The sequence below is a fragment of the Macaca thibetana genome, chromosome 15 (assembly GCF_024542745.1).
Source record: "Macaca thibetana thibetana isolate TM-01 chromosome 15, ASM2454274v1, whole genome shotgun sequence".
NCBI lineage: Eukaryota > Metazoa > Chordata > Mammalia > Primates > Cercopithecidae > Macaca > Macaca thibetana.
In genome coordinates, this window is record NC_065592.1 from 8,985,498 (window position 1) to 9,004,422 (window position 18,925).

The following is an 18,925-nucleotide window of genomic DNA, read 5'->3' on the forward strand; positions in this document are numbered from 1 at the left end:
CCTGTCTCTACTAAAAATTCAAAATTAGCTAGGCATGGTGGCGCATGCCTGAGGCAAGAGAATCGCTTGAATGCGGGAGATGGAGGTTGAGGGAAGCTGAGATTGTGCTATTGCACTCCAGCCTGGGCAATAAGAGGGAAACTTCAAAAGAAAGAAAGGAAAGAAAGGAAAGGAAAGGAAAGGAAAGAAAGGAAGGAAGGAAGGAAGGAAGGAAGGAAGGAAGGAAGGAAGGAAGGAAGAAAGGAAGGAAGGAAGGAAGGAAGGAAGGAAGGAAGGAAGGAAGGAAGGAAGGAAGGAAGGAAAGAAAAAAGGAAGGAAGGAACGAAGGAAGGAAGAAAGAAAAAGAGGGAGGGAGGGAGATCCCATGTACCCGCCTTCACTCAGTTTCCCCAGTGGTAACATCTCCCAGAACTACTGGACGCCATTACAGCCGGGGTGTGACTGCTCTTGCTCAGGTTTCCCCGGTTTTCCTTATACTCATGTGTGTGTATTTACTTCTGTGCAATTTTATTGCAGGCCGAGGTAGGCAGATCACCTGAGCTCAGGAGTTTGAGACCAGCCTGGGCAACATGGTGGAACCCTGTCTCTACAAAAAACACAAAAATTAGCCGGGCACGGTGGCACATGCCTGTAGCCCCAGCTTCTTGGGGTCTGAGATGGGAGGATCACTTGAGCCCAGGAGGTGGAGGTTGCAGTGAGCCGAGATTGCACCACTGCACTGCAGCCTGGGTGACAGGGTGAGACCCTGTCTCAAAAACAAAAACAAACAAATAAACAGAATAAGAGTATGCAACCTTTTGGGATTGGCTCTTCCCCTCAGCAGACACCACTTTTCTTGAGCACCTTGATCTCATAGTCCCAGGGACGGCTTCTGTTATTCCCATTTCACAGTTGAGCAAACTGCTCCCACCTCCACCCCCCAAAGCCAGGGATCATGATGGCTGATTTGGGGAGCATCTCCTCCAGGAGAGGAGGGCAGGGGGTTGGGTGGAGGGCTGGGGCTGGAGCCTTCCCCAGCCCTGCTGAGACCCAGCTCCCTCTTCTGCAGCCTGTCTCGGAGTGGGGTCTCCTTTGTGCCTCCCACCCACTCCCCAGGCCCGTCTCTTCCCTCAACAGGGAGGCCGTGAATGGGGGCCGCCGGGGGCCGAACCTGCTGATCCGAGGCCCAGCTTTGTCACAGAGAGGCTGTGTGACTAGCACGGTGGCCCCATCCTCTGAGCCTCAGGATCCCCTTGGGTAAAACAGGGGGAAGGGTCACACCCTGCAAACCCATGAAGATGCAATGAGGCGATGTGCGAGGCGCAGTCAGCAAAGTGCCAGGCGCAGAGTGAGCCCCCAGCGCACGCCGCGGAGAGCCGCCCGCAGCCCCATTTGGCAATGAATTATGTATGGCCTTCTGGCAGCCCTGCGTGTGGGGCTGCAAGCTCCCTCTGCTCCCCACCCCCTGCTTCTCTCTCCTGTGAGGGGCGCAGGCTCCCCCGGGGAGCGGGCAGTGTTCTTTGTGTCCCTCCTGCAGGGACCCCCTACCAGCTTCCCAAGGCTGGTGCCTCGGCGCCCAGGATGCCCATTTCACAGGCTGGAGAACCAAGGGTTGGCATCGCTCAGGGTCTTTTTCAACAGATACTAATAACAACAATAGAGCACCACCAATAACAATAATAATCACCATCGTACCTGCTGGGCTGTGTGTGTGTGTGTGTGTGTGTGTGTGTGCACCAGACACCTTTAACAGAAAATCCTTCATCCAACATAAACGCCCACCTGTGCAGGCACTGTCCGAGGTGTTGGGTGCACAGCCCACAACAGAACAAAGTCTTCCCCTCACAGAGCTCAGGTGCTACTGTGGGAGAGCAGGAAATTAATAAATGAGTAATTGATGCCATAAAATGTCAGGTGACAGAGGCTATGCAGGAAGAGGAATGAGACGGGGTGGTCAGGGAAAGCCTCTGTGAGGAGGTAGCATTTGGGCAGTGCCCTGAAGGAGGTGACGGAGCCCTCTCAGGAGGTATCGGGACAAATGTTCCAGACCAAAGGAACAGCCAGTCCAAAGGGCCTGGGGTGGGACCTGTGCCTGTGCCAGGCTCACCAGTGCAATGGGAGGCATCAGATTCTCCGAACAGCCCTGGGAGGTGCATACCACCATTGCCCCATTGCAGGGATGAGAAAACTGAGATGCAGAGCCTATTTAGAATCTTTCCTCGTCTGCTTTGCAACAGTCGCATACATGTGTTTGGTTGGGGGTGTCAGGAAATATATGATGTGTATCACATCATCTTTCTTTTTTTGGGGAGGGGGAATGGACTCTTGCTCTGTTGCCCAGACTGGAGTGCAGTGGCTCGATCTTGGCTCACTGCAACCTCCGCCTCCCGGGTTCAAGGAATTCTCCTGCCTCAGCCTCCCAAGTAGCTGGGATTACAGGCATGCACCACCACACCCGGCTAAGTTTTTTTTTTTGTTTGTTTGTTTTTTGTCGTTTTTTGCATTTTTAGTAGAAACAGGGTTTCACCATGTTGGCCAGGCTGGTCTCGAACTCCTGACCTCAGGTGATCCACCCACCTCGTCCTCCCAAAGTGCTGGGATTACAGGTGTGAGCCACTGCACCTGGCCCCATCTTTCTAAAACTGGGAAAATTCTGAGTTCTGGAACCATCTGCCCAGGGATTTGGGGTCAGAGATGGTGGGCCTGTCTGATCCTAGTCTTTGCCATGGTTATGATTGTGGCATCCCTGCCTGTCTTCTATCACGTGCCTCAGCCTGTTTTTCTTTTCCTTTGCCAGGCTGCAAGCCCCTGATATCAGACTAACAAGAGCACAGCATTTCATGGTCTAAAGACACTACATTAGGGTGAAATTTTGTTCTTCTATCTTCCCCCCTTGCACGGAGAGGACCCTCATTCCTACCCCCACCCTCGCCTCACTGTACCAGGCACAGGCAGAGCCCAGGTGCTGCCTCTGCTTGTCTGCAGTTGCCGACGAGGCCTGCGCTGTGCATTCGGCAAGTCTGGAGAATTGAAGACCCAGGCCCTTGGCCATATCACCGCAATGCAGGCCCAGAGGTGGCAGGCGGGAGCTCATCGATGAATCTGCCAGTGTCAGTCCCAGAGTGGACCCCAGAGGTGTTCAGGCGTGGACTCGCACTATCTGACATTTCCATCGATGGCCTGCATGAGGAAAGAACGGTGAGCATCCTCTTTCCTTCTCAAGCTGGGGGTGGAGGGCGTGAGCCAGCTCACCGAGAGGAAGCCAGTTACAGAATCCGAATGACTCAGGCTGGGCTCTGTCTGTGGTGCGTGTCTGCAGTCCCAGCTGCTCTGGAGGCTGAGGCAGGAGAACTGCTTTAGTCCAGGAGTTCGAGGCTGCAGTGTGCTATGATCATGCCTGTAAGTAGCCACTGCACTCCAGCCCGGGTAACACAGCGAGACCTCACTTCTAAAAAACAAAAACAAAATGACTCACTGTAAGGGTGGGGTGGCCAGAAATCAGGGACTGGGAAGAAAAATTACGGAGCAGCAGCCTCCTCCCAGCCTTCCTGCCTCCAAGTTTGCCCATCTAATCCATCTTACAGAGCTTCCAGCTTAATCGTTCCAATTAATCCTCCTTCCTGAGCTAGCAAACCTTCGATGTTGCTCCTACTTGCTTCCAAAGGTAGTTCAGTGCCTGGCCGCACTGTCTCTCCAGGGTGTCCTCCTCCCGGAGCACACCAGGCTGCCCACCGGTTGAAAGCTTTTGTCTGGCCGGGTGCAGTGGCTCACGCCTGTAATCCCAGCACTTTGGGAGGCCAAGGCTGACAATCACCCGAGGTCAGGAGTTTGACACCAACCTGGCCAACATAGTGAAACTCTGTCTCTACTTAAAATACAAAAATTGGCCAGGCGTGGTGGCTCACGCCTGTAATCCCAGCACTTTGGGAGGCCGAGGCAGGCAGATCACGAGGTCAGGAGATCGAGACCATCCTGGCTAACACAGTGAAACCCCGTCTCTACTAAAAAAATACAAAAAATTAGCCGAGTGTGGTGGCGGGCGCCTATAGTTCCAGCTACTTGGGAGGCTGAGGCAGGAGAATGGCGTGAACATGGGAGGCGGAGCTTGCAGTGAGCCAAGATCGGACCACTACACTCCAGCCTGGACGACAGAGCGAGACTCCGTCTCAAAAAAACAAAACAAAACAAAACAAAAAACTAACAGGGCCTGGTGGCACACACGTCTGTAATCCCAGCTATTTGGGAGGCTGAGGCAGGAGAATCGCTTGAACCTGGGAGGAGGAGGTTGCAGTGAGCCGAGATCACGCCACTGAACTCCAGCCTGGCGACAGAGCAAGACTCCGTCTGGAAAAAAAAAGAAAAGAAAGCCTTTGTCCATGCTGTTCTCTGTGTCTGGAACAGCATCACACTTGCAGGCCAGATCCACATCAGAGGAGACTCTGTTTTTACAACTCTTGAGGGCCTCTCCAGTCCTCCGGCCCCACTCCATTCCACATCCTCACAGTCTACACAGCCCCACTTGCCTGGACTCTCAGAGCAGTCTCCCAGTAGGCCTCCCTGCCTGGGGATAAGTCCCAGCTCACAACCTGGCACTCAACGGCCTTCCTGATCAGCTGGGCTCCAGCCCTGTGATTCCCACCCACTGTTTGACCTGACACAGCTGCTTAAGTTTCTCTAGTTCTTCTAGATTACCCTGTTCTCTCACTTCAAGACCTTCTTATGTGTGGATTTCCTCTTCCTGGAACACTTCTCTCCCCTCTTGGCCCGCCTAACTTTTACTCATCTGTCAGGAAGTCATGTTGATTCCACCTCCTCTAGGAAGCCCTCTTGGATTTAGGGTCCCTCCTGTTGGCTCCCAGAGGTCCCATATCCCTTGCATCATCACAATTCCTCCTCCAGATTGAAGCTGGCTGCTTTGCCAGTCTCCTCTAGGCCATGGTCTCCTGAGGACAGAGCCGTACCCACATTGGCCTCTATCTCCCCCAGCTTGATCAGGGCAGGAGGTGCCCAAGAAAGCCCAGAAGGAAGGAGTGGGAAATGGTCCCACACGTGTATTAAGCTCCCACTCCATGGTGAGTCCAGTCCAGTAGCCTGGATTGCTCGGCCTTTCGGACATGGAGTTAGGTCACCATCTGGTCACAGCCTGCAGCCCCAGGCTCTTCTCTTTTCATCTATCTAGTGGGCATAACCCTGGATCTTAACAGCCTTGTGAGATGCAAGGAAACACTAGACGCCAAGGGCTCATCCCAGTCCCGGGTAGATGATTTTAAGTATTTCGAGTTCCTATCATCAGTCGTTATTGGAGCTCTGGAGTCAACCTCTGTGGCTTCAAATCTTGGCTTCTCCTCTCCTGGCTGGGTGACTTTGGGCAAGTTACTTAACCCCTCTGTGTCTCAGTTTCCTCATCTGTAAAACGGAACTAATCATAAGCTTATTCTGTCTCTCAGGGTCCTGGAGAGGATGACATCAATTGATATGCATGTAGAGTTTGCACAGCGCTTGATGCAAGGAAAGGGCCGGGCAAATGCTGGCTGTGGTTGTTATTATATCAGGGTCACCCTGAGCATCTGATACCAGTGAAGAGACTCTGGCTTCTGGGGAAACTTCCAGAGCTGCAGATCTGAGCTGGGCAGGAGGAACTCTTAGACCTTGTGAAGCCTGAATTCCTGTCCCCTGAAGCTCTTAAAACCATTCCATTCATGTCTGCTGGTCAGTGTCACCAGGAAGTGCTTCCTTGTATCTGTCCTAAGTCTTTTCTGCGTTGATTTCTCTGGGTTTCCTTCCAGGTCAGATAGGAAGATGAGGGAAGGAGCCTTAAGGCTGTTTCAACTATCAATCCCAGAACTTCCCAGATCAGGCCGGAAGCCAGCAATGTGAGTCTCTGGCTCCTGGCGGGGCCAAGAGCTGGGAGGGGAGGGTTTGCCTGGCTTGGCCTCCTTCGAAGGTCTCCCAGCCACAGCCAGATGCAAAACCACCTTTGTTCCCTGAATTTCAGGCTGTGGGAGGGAATGGGGCCAGTGCCTGGGGTGCGGCTGGGGAGGGAGGAAGAGATGCAAGGATTGAAAATTCGAGGGAGGCCTAGAGCAGGAGGGAGGCAGGACAGGGCACCCTGGGCAGCCAGAGAGGGGCAGGGGTGTGGGAAACGGAGGGCGCAGAGCAGGGGCCAGCAGGGCTGGGAATAGGAGCCTCGGGGAGGCCGGCGAGGCGCGGAGAGGGAGGCCTCATACCAGACACTGTCTAGACGCGGCAATTATTGTCAGCTCGGAACACCCAGGCTCTGCCGGTTCAGCTGAAAGGGAGCTTAACAAAGAAGCAAGGGAGGAAGAAAGCAGGGAGAAAAGCCGGCTCCTGGCCTGTCGGGTTCTTTCTCTGCCTTGGCCACCCCTCTTTGTGTTCCACCAGCCCTGCGGGGGGGACCCCAATGTGAAAGCACAGCTCAGAGATGCCTAATGGGGACATGGCTCCTCCTGGACCCAGGGGGCTTGGCCAGGATCACTGTGTGGGTTTTTGGGAGGGAGAGGAGGGTGCTCTGGGCTGCTTCCTGCACGTGTATTTCTTTATATGGAGGCAGTGAGAACCGAATTCCCAGGGAGACAGCAGGCCCGAGAGTTTGAATTGCGATTCCCCCACCTTCCTGCTGTATATATAGCTCTGGGCCGACTACAGATTTCTCTGAGCCTTGGTCTTCTCGTCTGCAAAACAGGAAAAAGAACACTGCCTGGGCCAGGCGCGGTGGCTCACGCCTGTAATCCCAGTACTTTGGGAGGCTGAGACAGGTGGATCACTTGACGTCAGGAGTTTGAGACCAGCCTGGACAACACAGTGAAACCCTATCTCTAATAAAGATACAAAAAATCGGCTGGGCACGGTGGCTCACACCTGTAATCCCAGCACTTTGGGTGACCGAGTCAGGCAAATCACCTGAAGTCGGGAGTTCGAGACCAGCCTGACCAACACGGAGAAACCACGTCTCTACTAAAAATACAGAATTAGCCGGGCGTGGTGGCACATGCCTGTAATTCCAGCTACTCGGGAGGCTGAGGCAGGAGAATCGCTCGAACCTGGAAGGCAGAGGTTACGGTGAGTTGAGATGGCGCCATTGCACTCTACCCTGGGCAACAAGAGCGAAACTCCATCTCAAAAAAAGAAAAAAAATTAGCTGGGCATGGTGGCGTGCACCTGTAAACCCAGTCACTTGGGAGGTTGAGGCATTAGAATGGCTTGAACCTGGGAGGCAGAGGTTGCAGTGAGCTGAGATTGCGTCATTGCACTCCAGCCTGGGTGACGGAGCAAGACTCTGTGTCAAATAAATAAATAAATAAAAGCACTGGCCCATGGTTAGATCGTGGTAAGTCTAATTATCTTCCATCTTGGAGGACTCATGCCCTTATACTGCTGGGGACATTTCGGGGCCCCAAGGGACCCAGGACAGGCTACTTCCTTAACTAAGGGGCTTACTTCCATTGTTTCTCTGCCCCTGAGGACAGAGGAACCATTATTATCATCCCCATTTTGCAGGTGAAGAAACTGAGGCAGACAGAGGCCAAAGACACTTGCCAGTCAGCAACGGGTTTGGATTCAGGTTTGTCCCTTAACTGTGACTTTCTGTTGCACTGCTGGGGGTGGGAATGCCATCGTCTTGTGTGGTCCGGAAGTCACAGGTAGGTTCGGAGCCACGGAGGATCGGAGCCCCTTGTCCTCTATGTGTGGATTCAGTACTTCCTTTTTTTCTCTTTGCTTCCATCCCAGGGAGAGTCCTTCCTGTGCTGGATGGGACCTTCCAGGTCCTAAGTTTTTGTGGCTGCAGAGTCAGCTCAGAGCCATTGGGCCAAACTCAACAGACCCACAGACAAACTGTGGCACATGCTCTCAGGCTCAGGGCTGCTGCGTGGCCTTTTTCTCTCTCCTCCTCTCCCTGGCATTTTTTGCAATTTCTGGGACTTTGGGTTCCTCTCTGGCATCCACTTTCTCTGGGCCTCCCAGGGTCTCTGTGACTGTCTAGACCTTCATCCTCCTCCCACAGCCCAGGCCACTACCCTAGCCACTGTCTGAAACTGACCTCGGCTGAGCCACTAATCCTGGTATTATAGGCAGCTCCAAGCTCAGGAACCCCAAGCTCCATCCTGTGAGAGGACAGACAGGTCCTGGACGCTGCACGGGTGGCCCTGGATGCTGCCTTCCAGTCACTGGACTCCTTGGGAAGGGGCTCAGATGCTGCTCCAGGGTTCCAGAGTGACCAGGGTTGAGGGTGGATTTTCAGAGCAGCAGCCTAGGCCCTCCTCCATCCATCATTTCCTGGTCTGGCCTGGCTGGGCCATTCCCTGGTCCTGGAGAGGTTGGAGGTGTCCTAGGGTTGTGCCTCAAGTGGAGGGCAGGGCACTTAGTGCAAAGGACACTTAGTCTCACACACACTCACTCACAGTCACTTATACACTCATGCACACTCACATATACACTCACACATTCACACTCACACACATACACACTCTCACACACACTCATACACTCACACACACATTCATATACACACTCATACACACACACTCTCATACTCACTCTCATACTCTTACACTCACTCTCACACACACATGCTGTCCCAGAGCTAGGGCCCTGCCACCTGTCCCAGTGACACTCCCCCCCACCAGCCTGGGTCCCTGGCTGCTGGGCACCATGACTGTGTCTAGAGCTGGAAGCTCCCTTCCCCTCCCCCGCTCCCACTCGCCCGCAGCTGTCCACTGCCTGCAGATCCAGGGCAGACTCATCTGTTTGCATCAGAGGCCCACCTCTCTGGAAGATTCTGGCATGTCCCACCATGCTACATGTGGTTCTCTTTGCCTGTCTCCTCTCTGTGCCTTTGCTCAAGCTGTTCCTCCCTCTGGCACACTGTTCCTGGCTGCCCCCACCATGTCCCAAAACAAATGCCTGGTCTCCCATGAACCTGCTCCCCCATGCTGTCCTCTGCCTCGGGGACAGCACCAGCATCCACCCACTGCACATGCCAGGGCACAAGGAGCCTCCCCAACCCCTCCTTGGCCTCCTTTACCCTCTAGCCATGCCACACCATGCCCTGTCCCCTGTACCTCCCACACTGTCTCAGCCGGCTGCCACCATCTCCCCTGGATCTCAGTGCGACACTCCCCACTGGCTTCTGTGTCCACTCTTGTCTCTACTATTCTGAGTAAGCTTTGGCGATCTAGTCTCTTTTCTCTATAAAACCCTTCCCAAGCTTCCGGCCACCATAAGACAAGGGCTGGTCTCAGGCCAAATGTCCCCCTCCCTGCCTCTGGTCATACTGATCCCCTCTCAAGCTCTTAGGTCTGTGGCCTGGGGGTCCCCATCCAGACCACCCCTGTCCCTTTCGCCTCCACCCGTCTCTCCTCCCCTCATCAGCCACCCTGGTCCTCAGGCACCCTCTTCGAGGAGGTCTTCCGCGACCTCTGCGGAGGCCAGGCCCAGGGGACCGGCGCTCCCTGCCCGCTACCCCCTTGTCATTCTTTAATGCCTTATTCATCACGATTTGTGCAGCTACCATCTCTCCTGCAGGACTGCTCTGTGGGGGCCTGGCTGTGGCTGTCTTGTTTGTGACTGTGCCCCCAGCACCCTTGTGGGGCCCTCTGTGGGTTTGGTTTTCAGCCTGGCTCCACCCAGAGGCAGGAAAAAGGGAGCCCCAGTCCCTCCCACCCTCTCCTCCAGGAAACCCTCCCTGAAGAGACCCTGGGGTATCAGGGGAGGCCTCCTTGCCCCTCCCCTAGGGCTCCCAAGCCCTGTGTCCCAGTGGTCACCCCAAGGGCAAGGACATATTGGCTGGAGAGCCCCCAGGACAGGGCTGCAGCTGCCTTGTGCCTTCCACTCCCCCAAGCCCAGTGCCCCTGGGGCCTGGTTGATGAGGCTGGAGGGCTGCTCTCAGCTGGGGCACCAGGAGGCCAGGATGGAGCCCCACAGAGCCCCAGGGGTACGGGAAAGGTGGCAGTGCCCGCTCGGCATCCATTCCTCCTCCCCAAGCCCTGCCAGCTGGCTTCTCCAGCTCCAACTGGGCTCTGCCTTTCTCTCTCCCTCCATCACCCCGCTGGCTCCCCTCCTTCTCCCCTCCTCTCCTGCTCTCTTTCCCGTTCCCTCCCCTCTCCCCATTCCCCTTCCCGGACCTCCCCCGCCCCCACTTCTCTCCTCTCCTCTCCTCTCTTTTCCTCTCCTCTTTTCTCTGAGTCCTTCTCCCTCGCCTCCTTCCTTTCTTCTTCCTGGGTTAAAAATAATCAACTTTCTGGGAAGCAGCAGCTCCTGCTGAGCCGCCCTCCCCACACTCGGGAGCCCCTGAGAATAGCTTTCTGCGGTTCTCCACTCGAGCCCCTCCCCTCCCCTCGCCGCCTCCCCGCGAGCTGACTAATAAGCCCGGCCGCGCGGTGCCAGCTCGGCTGGAAAGGCGTTAACCGCTTCGTGCCCGGACCGCGCGAACGGGGCGGACGGGCTCTCTGCAGGCCCGCGGGGAGGGGTGGCGGGAGCAGGCGGCCCCGGGACACGGCTCAGGACGAAGCCCTGAGCCGCACGCGGCAGGCCCTCGATTCTTACTGGCGGTGGGATGAATGTTGACCTCTGACCGCCGCGCCGGCAGGTCCTGCTGCTGGTGCAGCTAGCAGAGCTTGGTGGCATCGGTGGGCGCGCCAGGTGCGATACCCAGGGGATGGGTCCGGGCCACATGGAGGGCGTGGCTGGGCCGGTGAGGCTCCCTCCCTGTGGCCCGGGGGACTTCTAGGTCCCTGGCACTGAGCACTGCCTGAGGGGAGCCGGGGCTGGGACCGTTCAAGTTCGGGCCAAGGGCAAGGGCTGAAAACTGTCCTGGGATCCAAGGACGTCCACAGCTGGTAGGGTCTTTAGCGATCACCCACTCTCCTTGCAGAAAGGGAAACTGAGGCCCAGAAGGTGTGACTGAGGCCGGGACGTCTCTCGGTTCCTGTCCCAGACTAAGGGATGCCCGCGGCCCTGGAGCCGAGACTTTCAGTTCGGGCGTTTCTGCAGGGGTAAGGTTGGGGGAGGGGCGGGGTACATCAAGGTCAAAGGTGAGAAGTAGGTGGGGAGAGAAGAAGCGCGGAGCTCTGCGGGGTCCCCGCCAGTCCCGCCCACTCCGCGTGGTCTCGGCATTACCTCATCGCGGCGCGCTCTCATTGGCTAGTTCCCCCCTTGAAGGACGGCCCAATGCGGCGGAGCCCCTTAACCCTTTCCGCCCTGCGGACTCTGCCCTGGCCATGCCACCTGCCTCCGCGGCCCCCAAGCGGCTTTCAGGCGCTGGAGGGCCACGGAGAACAGGGAAAGGTAATGTGGGAGCCGTCTCGAGGCCAGAGAGTACAGTGGTTAGAGCACAGGTCAGACAACTACGTCTTGGGCCCCTGGCCTGCGGCCAGCTGTGTGACCTTGGGGACTGGCTTCACCTCGCTGAGCCTCCGCTAGTTTGCTTAGCTGTAAACAGAGGTGAATGATGTAACTCCTGCCCTTCCCAATCCTTCCCGGTGTACTTGCCAAGTGCCAGGCACACGTGGCCTCTGCGTTCCATTCCACCTTGTCTCCTCACTGCAAGAGGTACAGTTGTTGTTATGGGTTTTCCGAGGAGGAAACAGGGCTCAAAGCAGCAAAGCTGCCTCCCAAGGTCACCCATCAAGAAAGTCACAGAGCTGAGATTTGATCCCGAGTTTCAAGTTCTGAGCTGTACTCCTCCGCAGGGCAAGATTCTGCTTCTGCTGGGAGGCGCTGCTTCTAGGAGCTCTCCATCTCTCGAAGGAGGGACAGGACTCATACCCAGCTGGTCAGCTGGTGACACATGCCACTGTGGCCAAATAAAACCAGTGACAAGCTGGAAAGCCCAGGACCTCCAGGGACAAGGGACAGGAAGAAGGGTGAGGGCAGGGAGGGGCTGGAGTTGAACCCTCTAACGGGGAGGCAGGAGGACCCTCAGACAAAGGCAGGGGGCTGGACTGAGTCCTGTGAGGGTGCATGGGGTAGGAAGCTCTGAAGAAGCCTGCAGGATCCCCTGGGAGTCAGCCTGCTGGTTAGGGGTCAGCCCAGGGAGGCGGCTTCTCTCTGGGCCGCACCAGGGGTCAGCCTGGGGCAGGAGTGCAAGCTGAGGCCCACATACCTCATGTCTAGGTATTTACAAGTTATAAATCAAGCTAACAAACTGCTAAATAAAATATGTTCTGTTGCCTGGTACGGCGGCTCATGCCTGTAATCCCATCACTTTGGGAGGCCGAGGTGGGCAAATCACCTGAGGTCGGGAGTTCGAGACCAGCCTGACCAAAATGGAGAAACCCCGTCTCTACTAAAAATACAAAATTAGCCGAGTGTGGTGGTGCATGCCTGTAATCCCAGCTACTCGGGAGGCTGAGGCAGGAGAATCGCTTGAACCAGGGAGGTGGAGGTTGCAGTGAGCCAAGATCGCACCACTTCACTCCGGCCTGGGCAACAAAAGCGAAACTCCGTCTCGAAAAAAAAATGTTCTGTCCTCCTTCCTTGACAAATACACCTTCATAAGGACAAACACACCTGGAAGGCTGGGTTTGTGTTTAGAATTATCAGGCTCCTCGGAGACCGGAAACCGCAGGAGGAGCTATAGCAGGTGGGAGGGTGGGGGTGGGGAGCCAGCCTCAGCCTCTGGCCTCTCCAGCTTCACACTCTTCTTTCCTTTTTGCCCCAGGTTCTGTTCTTTTCCCTGAGGGGCTGTGCATGCTCAGGTGTAGGCACTCCAGGCTGTAAGCACATGTTCTGTCCACACCCCCTACCAACAGCCACCTCCTGGTCACTCCTGGGGCTTAAGGGTGCCCAAACGGGTGGCTCAGACAACCCTCAGGAGAATGCACCCAGGACGCAGGCTGAGGTCATTGAACAGGGAACTCCAGGGCCCCAGATGCCAGATCATGGTCAAGGGGCCCATGGCTCCAGCTGGAAATGTCTCCCCGGTCCAGGAGTGCTGCTCTCCAAAGCACAGGGCTCAAGTCTGTGGGCCGAGGGCCCCCGGGTGCTGCAGCAGCTGGGGTGGTCAGAGCTGGACATGGGGTCTCCCTCCCTCCTTGAGCTTGCTCTTGACCGTCACCTGCAGCCACGTACCCCCGCCCCAGTCAGATCCCCCATGCCCCAGCCAAATGCCAACCCTGGGGAGCTTCCCACTTCAATGAGTCCGCTCCCTTTATCCTGTCCCCACTGCCCCCCACCCTTATCCCCCTTATCCGGCTGCTCCACGCCCTGCCTGCTCCCTGGGCTCCTAGCCCCAACTATCTGCCTATCCCCCTACCCCCCTCTGCCACCCTAACCTCCTATCTGCCCTCCTCAGGTCAGCCAGTCAGATCTTTCTAAAATGCAAAGATGCAGGCTTTGGGTTTCCTTCCCTGTCTAACCAGCACTGGTTCCCGGGCTGTCTACATATCATTCTCCAGGCTCTGGATGTCCCTCCTCTCTTCCCTTCTCCTCTCCTTGGGTTCTGAGCTCTAGCCATTTGGGCCTTCTCTCCAATTCAGTTTTGTGTCATTTCTGCCTCATGGTCTTCATGCGCACTACCCCCTCTACCTGGAACCATGTTTTCTGCTCTTTGTCCCTGGCTCCCCAGACCAGCAGAAACTATATGGCGATGAGCACATGGAGTTGTCAGTTTCCAGTGTGTTTCCTACCTGGCCTGTAGGGAACAGGAGGGCAGGTTGGGTCAGTGCTGTTCGCTGCTCCATCTTCAGTGTCTGGCACAGAGCAGATGTCACTGAAGTTTCATGAGTCACATGCACCTGCACTGGGCTTGAAATCAAGAGACCATGGCAGCTAATGTCTATTGTATGCTCACTGTGTCCCGGGCTCTGCTTTTAAGCATATCATATGTATTAGTTCGCTTATTTCTCACAACAGACTTAGAAATAGGAATGATTACTATCTCCACTCTACAGAATGAGGACACTAAGGCACAGAGAAGTTCAGAGACTTAGACTCACAGCTGCCCAGTGACAGACCCCGATTTGAACCCAGGCCGTGGAGTTCCAATGCTGAATCACGTCTTCTCGTCTAGCCCTAGCTGGGCCAAGGCCTTGCTGTGGGTCCCTGGGCACCAGTGTCTCCACTTCTCTGAGCTGCAGCTTTTCTTTTCTTTTTTTTTTTTTTTTTTTTTTTTTAGACGGAGTTTTGCTCTTTTTGCCAAGGCTGGAGTGCAATGGCGTGATCTTGGCTCACTGCAACCTCTGCTTCCCGGGTTCAAGTAATTCTCCTGCCTCAGCCTCCTGAGTAGCTGGGATTACAGGCATGTGCCACCACACCTGGCTAATTTTGTATTTTTTAGTAGAGACGGGATTTCTCCATGTTGGCCAGGCTGGTCTCGAACTCCCGACCTCAGGTGATCCACCTGCCTTGGCCTCCCAAAGTGCTGGGATTACAGGCGTGAGCCACTGTGTCTGGTTCTGAGCTGCAGCTTTTCTTTGTGTGCAGTGGGGGATTGGCCACAGTGGTGATCCCTGAGGTCCCTTCCAGCTCTGACAGCCTGGCAGCTCCTCTGATGATCCATCCTTCAGGGAGCCAAGGACTCCCTGTGGAGGTCCTGCAGGGATGCCCGAGAGTTGGGTGGCTGGGAAATAGCTTGCCATGATTTAGGCTGCAGACCTGAGTACCTGGCCAGGGACCCAGTCGTCCCCAGCAGTCTTGTCATCATGACCCGCCTTCTTCTCGTAGGAACCCAGGCTGGGCTAGGTAAATGAACTGAGCTGAACTGCCAGGTGCTGGGGTTCAGGCAGAGACTGCAGGCTAGAAGTTGAGGAGGCCGAGTACTGAAGTTGGGTTGGGGGACAGTACTTGGGGCAGGGTTGAGCTTGGGTCCCCACACCAAGAGCTTCACAGTCATCTCACGGACCCTTCAGCGACAGTCCTGAGGGCTGTCCATTTTTTAGAAGAGGACATGACAGGGAGGCATGGGGGGGACAGTGACCTGGCTGAGGTCACATAGCAAGGAGTCTAGATTTGGCTCTTAACCACTCTGCCCCTAGCCTTGGGCAAAGGTGTTCAGTGTAGATGGGAGAGTAAACAGAGAAGTTCTAGAAGGGGTCAGGCACAGTGGCTCACACCTGTAATCCCAGCACTGTGGGAGGCCGAGGCGGGTGGATCACCTGAGGTCGGGAGTTCGACACCAGCCTGGCCAACATGGTGAAACCCCGTCTCTACTAAAAATACAAAAATTAGCCAGGCGTGGTGGTGTGTGCCTGTAATCCCAGCTACTCGGGAGACTGAGGCAGGAGAATTACTTGAACCCAGGAGGTGGAGGTTGCCGTGAGCCGAGGTGGCGCCACTGCGCTCCAGCCTGGGCTATAGAACAAGACTCCGTCTTGGGGGGAAAAAAAAAAAGTTCTGGAAGAAACTCTGGGACATGCATATGGGTTCCATGTGTTTATACCCATGAGCATGGGTACTCCCTTGCTCCCCATCCCAGCACCTCTCCTTGCCCACCTCTGTCTCACTGCCTTTGTTTATTTGCCTGTGGTCACTGTGGACTCTGCTAGACCCTGAGCCTGTGAGGGCAGCGGCTGTCTTCCTGTTCCCTGCACACCAGCACGTGACTCGAGCACAGGCAGGAGGAAGGTGGATGGAAACACAGGCACAGCCCCTGGCTGTTCCACCGTGTCCAGTCCCTTCCCTCCTCGGGCCTCTGTTTCTCATCTCTGCATATGTGGTAAAGTGCCTCATCTTTAGTCTGGGCTCAGGTGAGCCGCTGGGTTCCTGCTGGGCCATGGGAAGGGTTCCAACACCCAAAGGGCAGGGAGGATGAGGGCAGGCGGCTCAGCTGCCCTCCCTCCATCCCAGGGCCTGCCACCTCCCCTCTGTCTTCTCCTGATTCTGGTCACCCACCAGGAGGGGCTCAATATCCTGCTCAGCAAGTTCCCTTAACAGGCTGGGCAGCCAGGGGGGCTGCTCTGCTGGACTGGAGGAGCCGATGTGAGCCCAGGCCACCCATGGAGGCTCCCCCTGAAGAGAGGGAACAGACAACCCAGCCACTTGTCAGGAACCTGGACCAAATACCCCACCCTCAAGGCTCGGCACTAAGTGTCCCAGGGGCCTGGAAGGGCAGCAGGATGCTCACTTGGGGGCGGAACACTCACCTGAGGGAGGAACTGTACCTGCTCAGACTTGGGTTACCCACAAACTCAGCCCAGCAGGAGTCTGCTGGCCGCGCTAACAATGTCCACTGTGACGCTGCTGAGATTCTGCAAGGTGCTTTCAGTGTTAGCCCATTTTACAGAGAAGAAAGTTGAGGCTCCAGACAGACATGAGCTTAAGCCTCTGGCCCAGTTCAAGTCACCAGCCATTCCAGAGGCCAGGGCCTGGGGCAGGGTATGTGGCACCCCAAAGCCCAGGTGAGGGTGACCTGAGGGTGGAAGTCTGGGCCTGGAGAGGCAATAGAGTGAGAACGGCTTCTGCCAGAAACAGGGGAGGGGTGTTTGAGACCTTGAAGGAGGTGGGACTGTGACAGTGGTGACTGTGGGAGGGGTCCAGGTCCAAGCAATAACTGGGAGAGACTTGGTGCAGGGCCCTGAGCTGAAATGGAGGAAAATGGAGATGGATTGGTCCCTGCCCTTAATGGGGGGTAAATGCCAAGGCTGGGGGCAGGAGCCCAGAGGAGGGCACCAGGCCAGCCCAGACATGAGCTCTGTGGTGTGCGTGTGTTTACTGTGTGGCCAGAGGACGTGAGGAGTGTGTCGAATGGTCTATGTGATGTTGTGGTGGGGGGATAAGTATATCAGCATATGGAGTGTGAGTGTGTGTGTGTGTGTGCATGCATGCACGCTAGAGCATGCACTTTTATGCCTGTGATCTGTGTCATGCAGTGTGTCCGTGCCTGTGTGGGATGTGGTCCCTGTGATGTGGAGAGTGTATGCTGGTGTGTGTGTGTGTGTGTGTTGTGGGGTGGTGCTAACTGGGACACTCTCCAGGGGAAGAGCCTAGCTCGGATGGAGGTGGAGGAGTTAACCAGGAAAACGGGAGGGGAACCAGCACGTGCAAAGGCCTGGAGGCATGAAGAGGGAGCCTGCAGCACTGGAGGACTTGAAAGTGGTCCAGTGAGGCTGGGGACAGGGAGCGAGAGGCAGGGCCTGGGAGGGATAGGGCAGGCCTTCCTCCACCAGTTTGAGTTCCATTAGCTTGAGGGTGTGTACAGCCAAGAGGGACGGAGGGGCTGAGAGGAGGCCAAGCCACCACTGACCAGGTGGAGGGGTGGGGGGTGAGCCTGGACCGGGCAGGTGCTGGGTGGAGGTGGGGGAGTGAGAGCCAGAGCTTTCAACCAAGCCTCTGGGAGGCTGCAGGGCCTGGGATCCCAGACCCGAGCCTGATCCCTGCTCAGCTCAAGAGCTGTAGCCGGAAGGTTCTTAGTTTCCCCTCAGTAAACTGGGGCTCAGGAGATTTCTGGAACACTTGCTCTGTATAACTGGGCAAGGGCTGGGCAGGCATTTCCAGCATGAACACGTCTTCCCAGGCCCACTGGCTGGAGGGCACCGAGGGGTGAGGGTGACCTGAGGGTGAAGTCTGGGCCTGGAGAGGCCATAGAGGGAGTGAGGACAGCCCCTGCCAGAAACAGGGGAGGGGTGTTTGAGACCTTGAAAGGTGGGACCGTGACGGTGGTGACCATGGAAGGGGTCCGGGTCCGGGTCCCACGGGGGGGTCAGAGGAAAGGAGCTGGAAGCAGGAGCCAGAATTTGAACCCAGGTGGTCTGACTCCAAGAGGGCCCTCTCACCTGACTTCAACAGTGACCTTAGCGCCTTCAACAGCGACCCCAGTAGTGACAATAGTGACTCACCTGCCCCATGGGCTTGAAACTGCGATGGCTGTGCTCTCCTTTGACCCTGTATCCTGGGGGACTCCACACAGTCATTATATTGTTACTGTGCCTTTTTAGAGATGAGAAAACTGTGGCCAGAAGCAGAGTGGCCTGACCAGGGCTCCAGCCCCCCAGTCCTGCCACAGATGATGTGGGGCGGTTTTCTCAGCACAGGCTGGAAAGCTGTCTTAGGTAACACGTGGAAGGCAGCGTGTGACCCGGCAGAAAGGAACTGTAATTCCGGGTGGCTGTACGACCTTGGACGGTCCTTTTCCCATCTCTGGGCCTCGATTTACCCAACTGTACAATTCGCCCCGTGAGTCTAGGAAGATTCGCTGAGCGTCTGCCAACTGGCAGATGAGGAAACCGAAGTTCAGAGAGTTGAAAGCACAGAGTTGCCTCAGGTCAGGCGGCCGGCACAAGGTGGCGCCGGCTTCGAAGCCGGATTCCGAGGGCGAGCCCTGCCCTCGGCCCCCAGCGGTGTTGTCCTGCCCCCAGGGGGCAGCGGCGCGGGGCCGTTCCAGGCCCTGCCAGCCTGACGTCAGGCCCGGCCGGCGGGGCCTCGCTCTGCACAAACAGACGCCGCAGGCCAGCGTCGGGGCCGGGGGCGGCGATGACTCAGGGCCCCGAGACGGGCCGGGAAGCGGAAAGTTGTGTGCAGATGACATCAGCCGGCCGCGAGGGCGGGAGGGGGCCGGCTCCGGGAAACGGCGGCCTGGCGGGCGGCCCGGCCAGGGATAGGGCGCGGAGGGGCGGCCGCGGGGCGGGGGCGGGAACACCGGGACGGGGCGCTCGGAACCACGAAAAATGTCCCCCCTCCCGCCCGCCCCGGACCCAGGCCCCGGAGCCCGGCCCCGCTTTTCGCCGGCGAGGAGCCGGCTCCACCCGCCTGCAAAGACGCCGCGCTCCCCCGCGCTCCGGAGGCAGCCGCATCCATCCTGCTGCGTGCCTGCATTTTAATTACCGCCGCATTAATATTCATGAGCCAGGACTCGAGGGGGACCGCGGGCTGTCATTTCCCTCGCCCGCCCTCCCCCCACCGCACCCCTCTTCCTGGGCTGAGTCTTGGGCTTTTTTCTTCCCGTTCCCAACCCCGCTCGCACCAACCGTTGGTGCTCAGCAGATTTCGGGGA

At 56.7% G+C, this 18,925-nt stretch overlaps 1 protein-coding gene across 1 annotated transcript; it reads right to left on the reverse strand.

The window, feature by feature from the left end:
* Nucleotides 1-14,232: 14,232 nt before the first annotated feature.
* Nucleotides 14,233-17,764, reverse strand: LOC126937087 (uncharacterized). Its single transcript, XM_050760338.1, is given in 1 exon segment — nt 14,233-17,764. A coding segment is annotated over 1 exon segment (600 nt). The 5' UTR covers nt 16,725-17,764; the 3' UTR covers nt 14,233-16,124.
* Nucleotides 17,765-18,925: the final 1,161 nt, after the last annotated feature.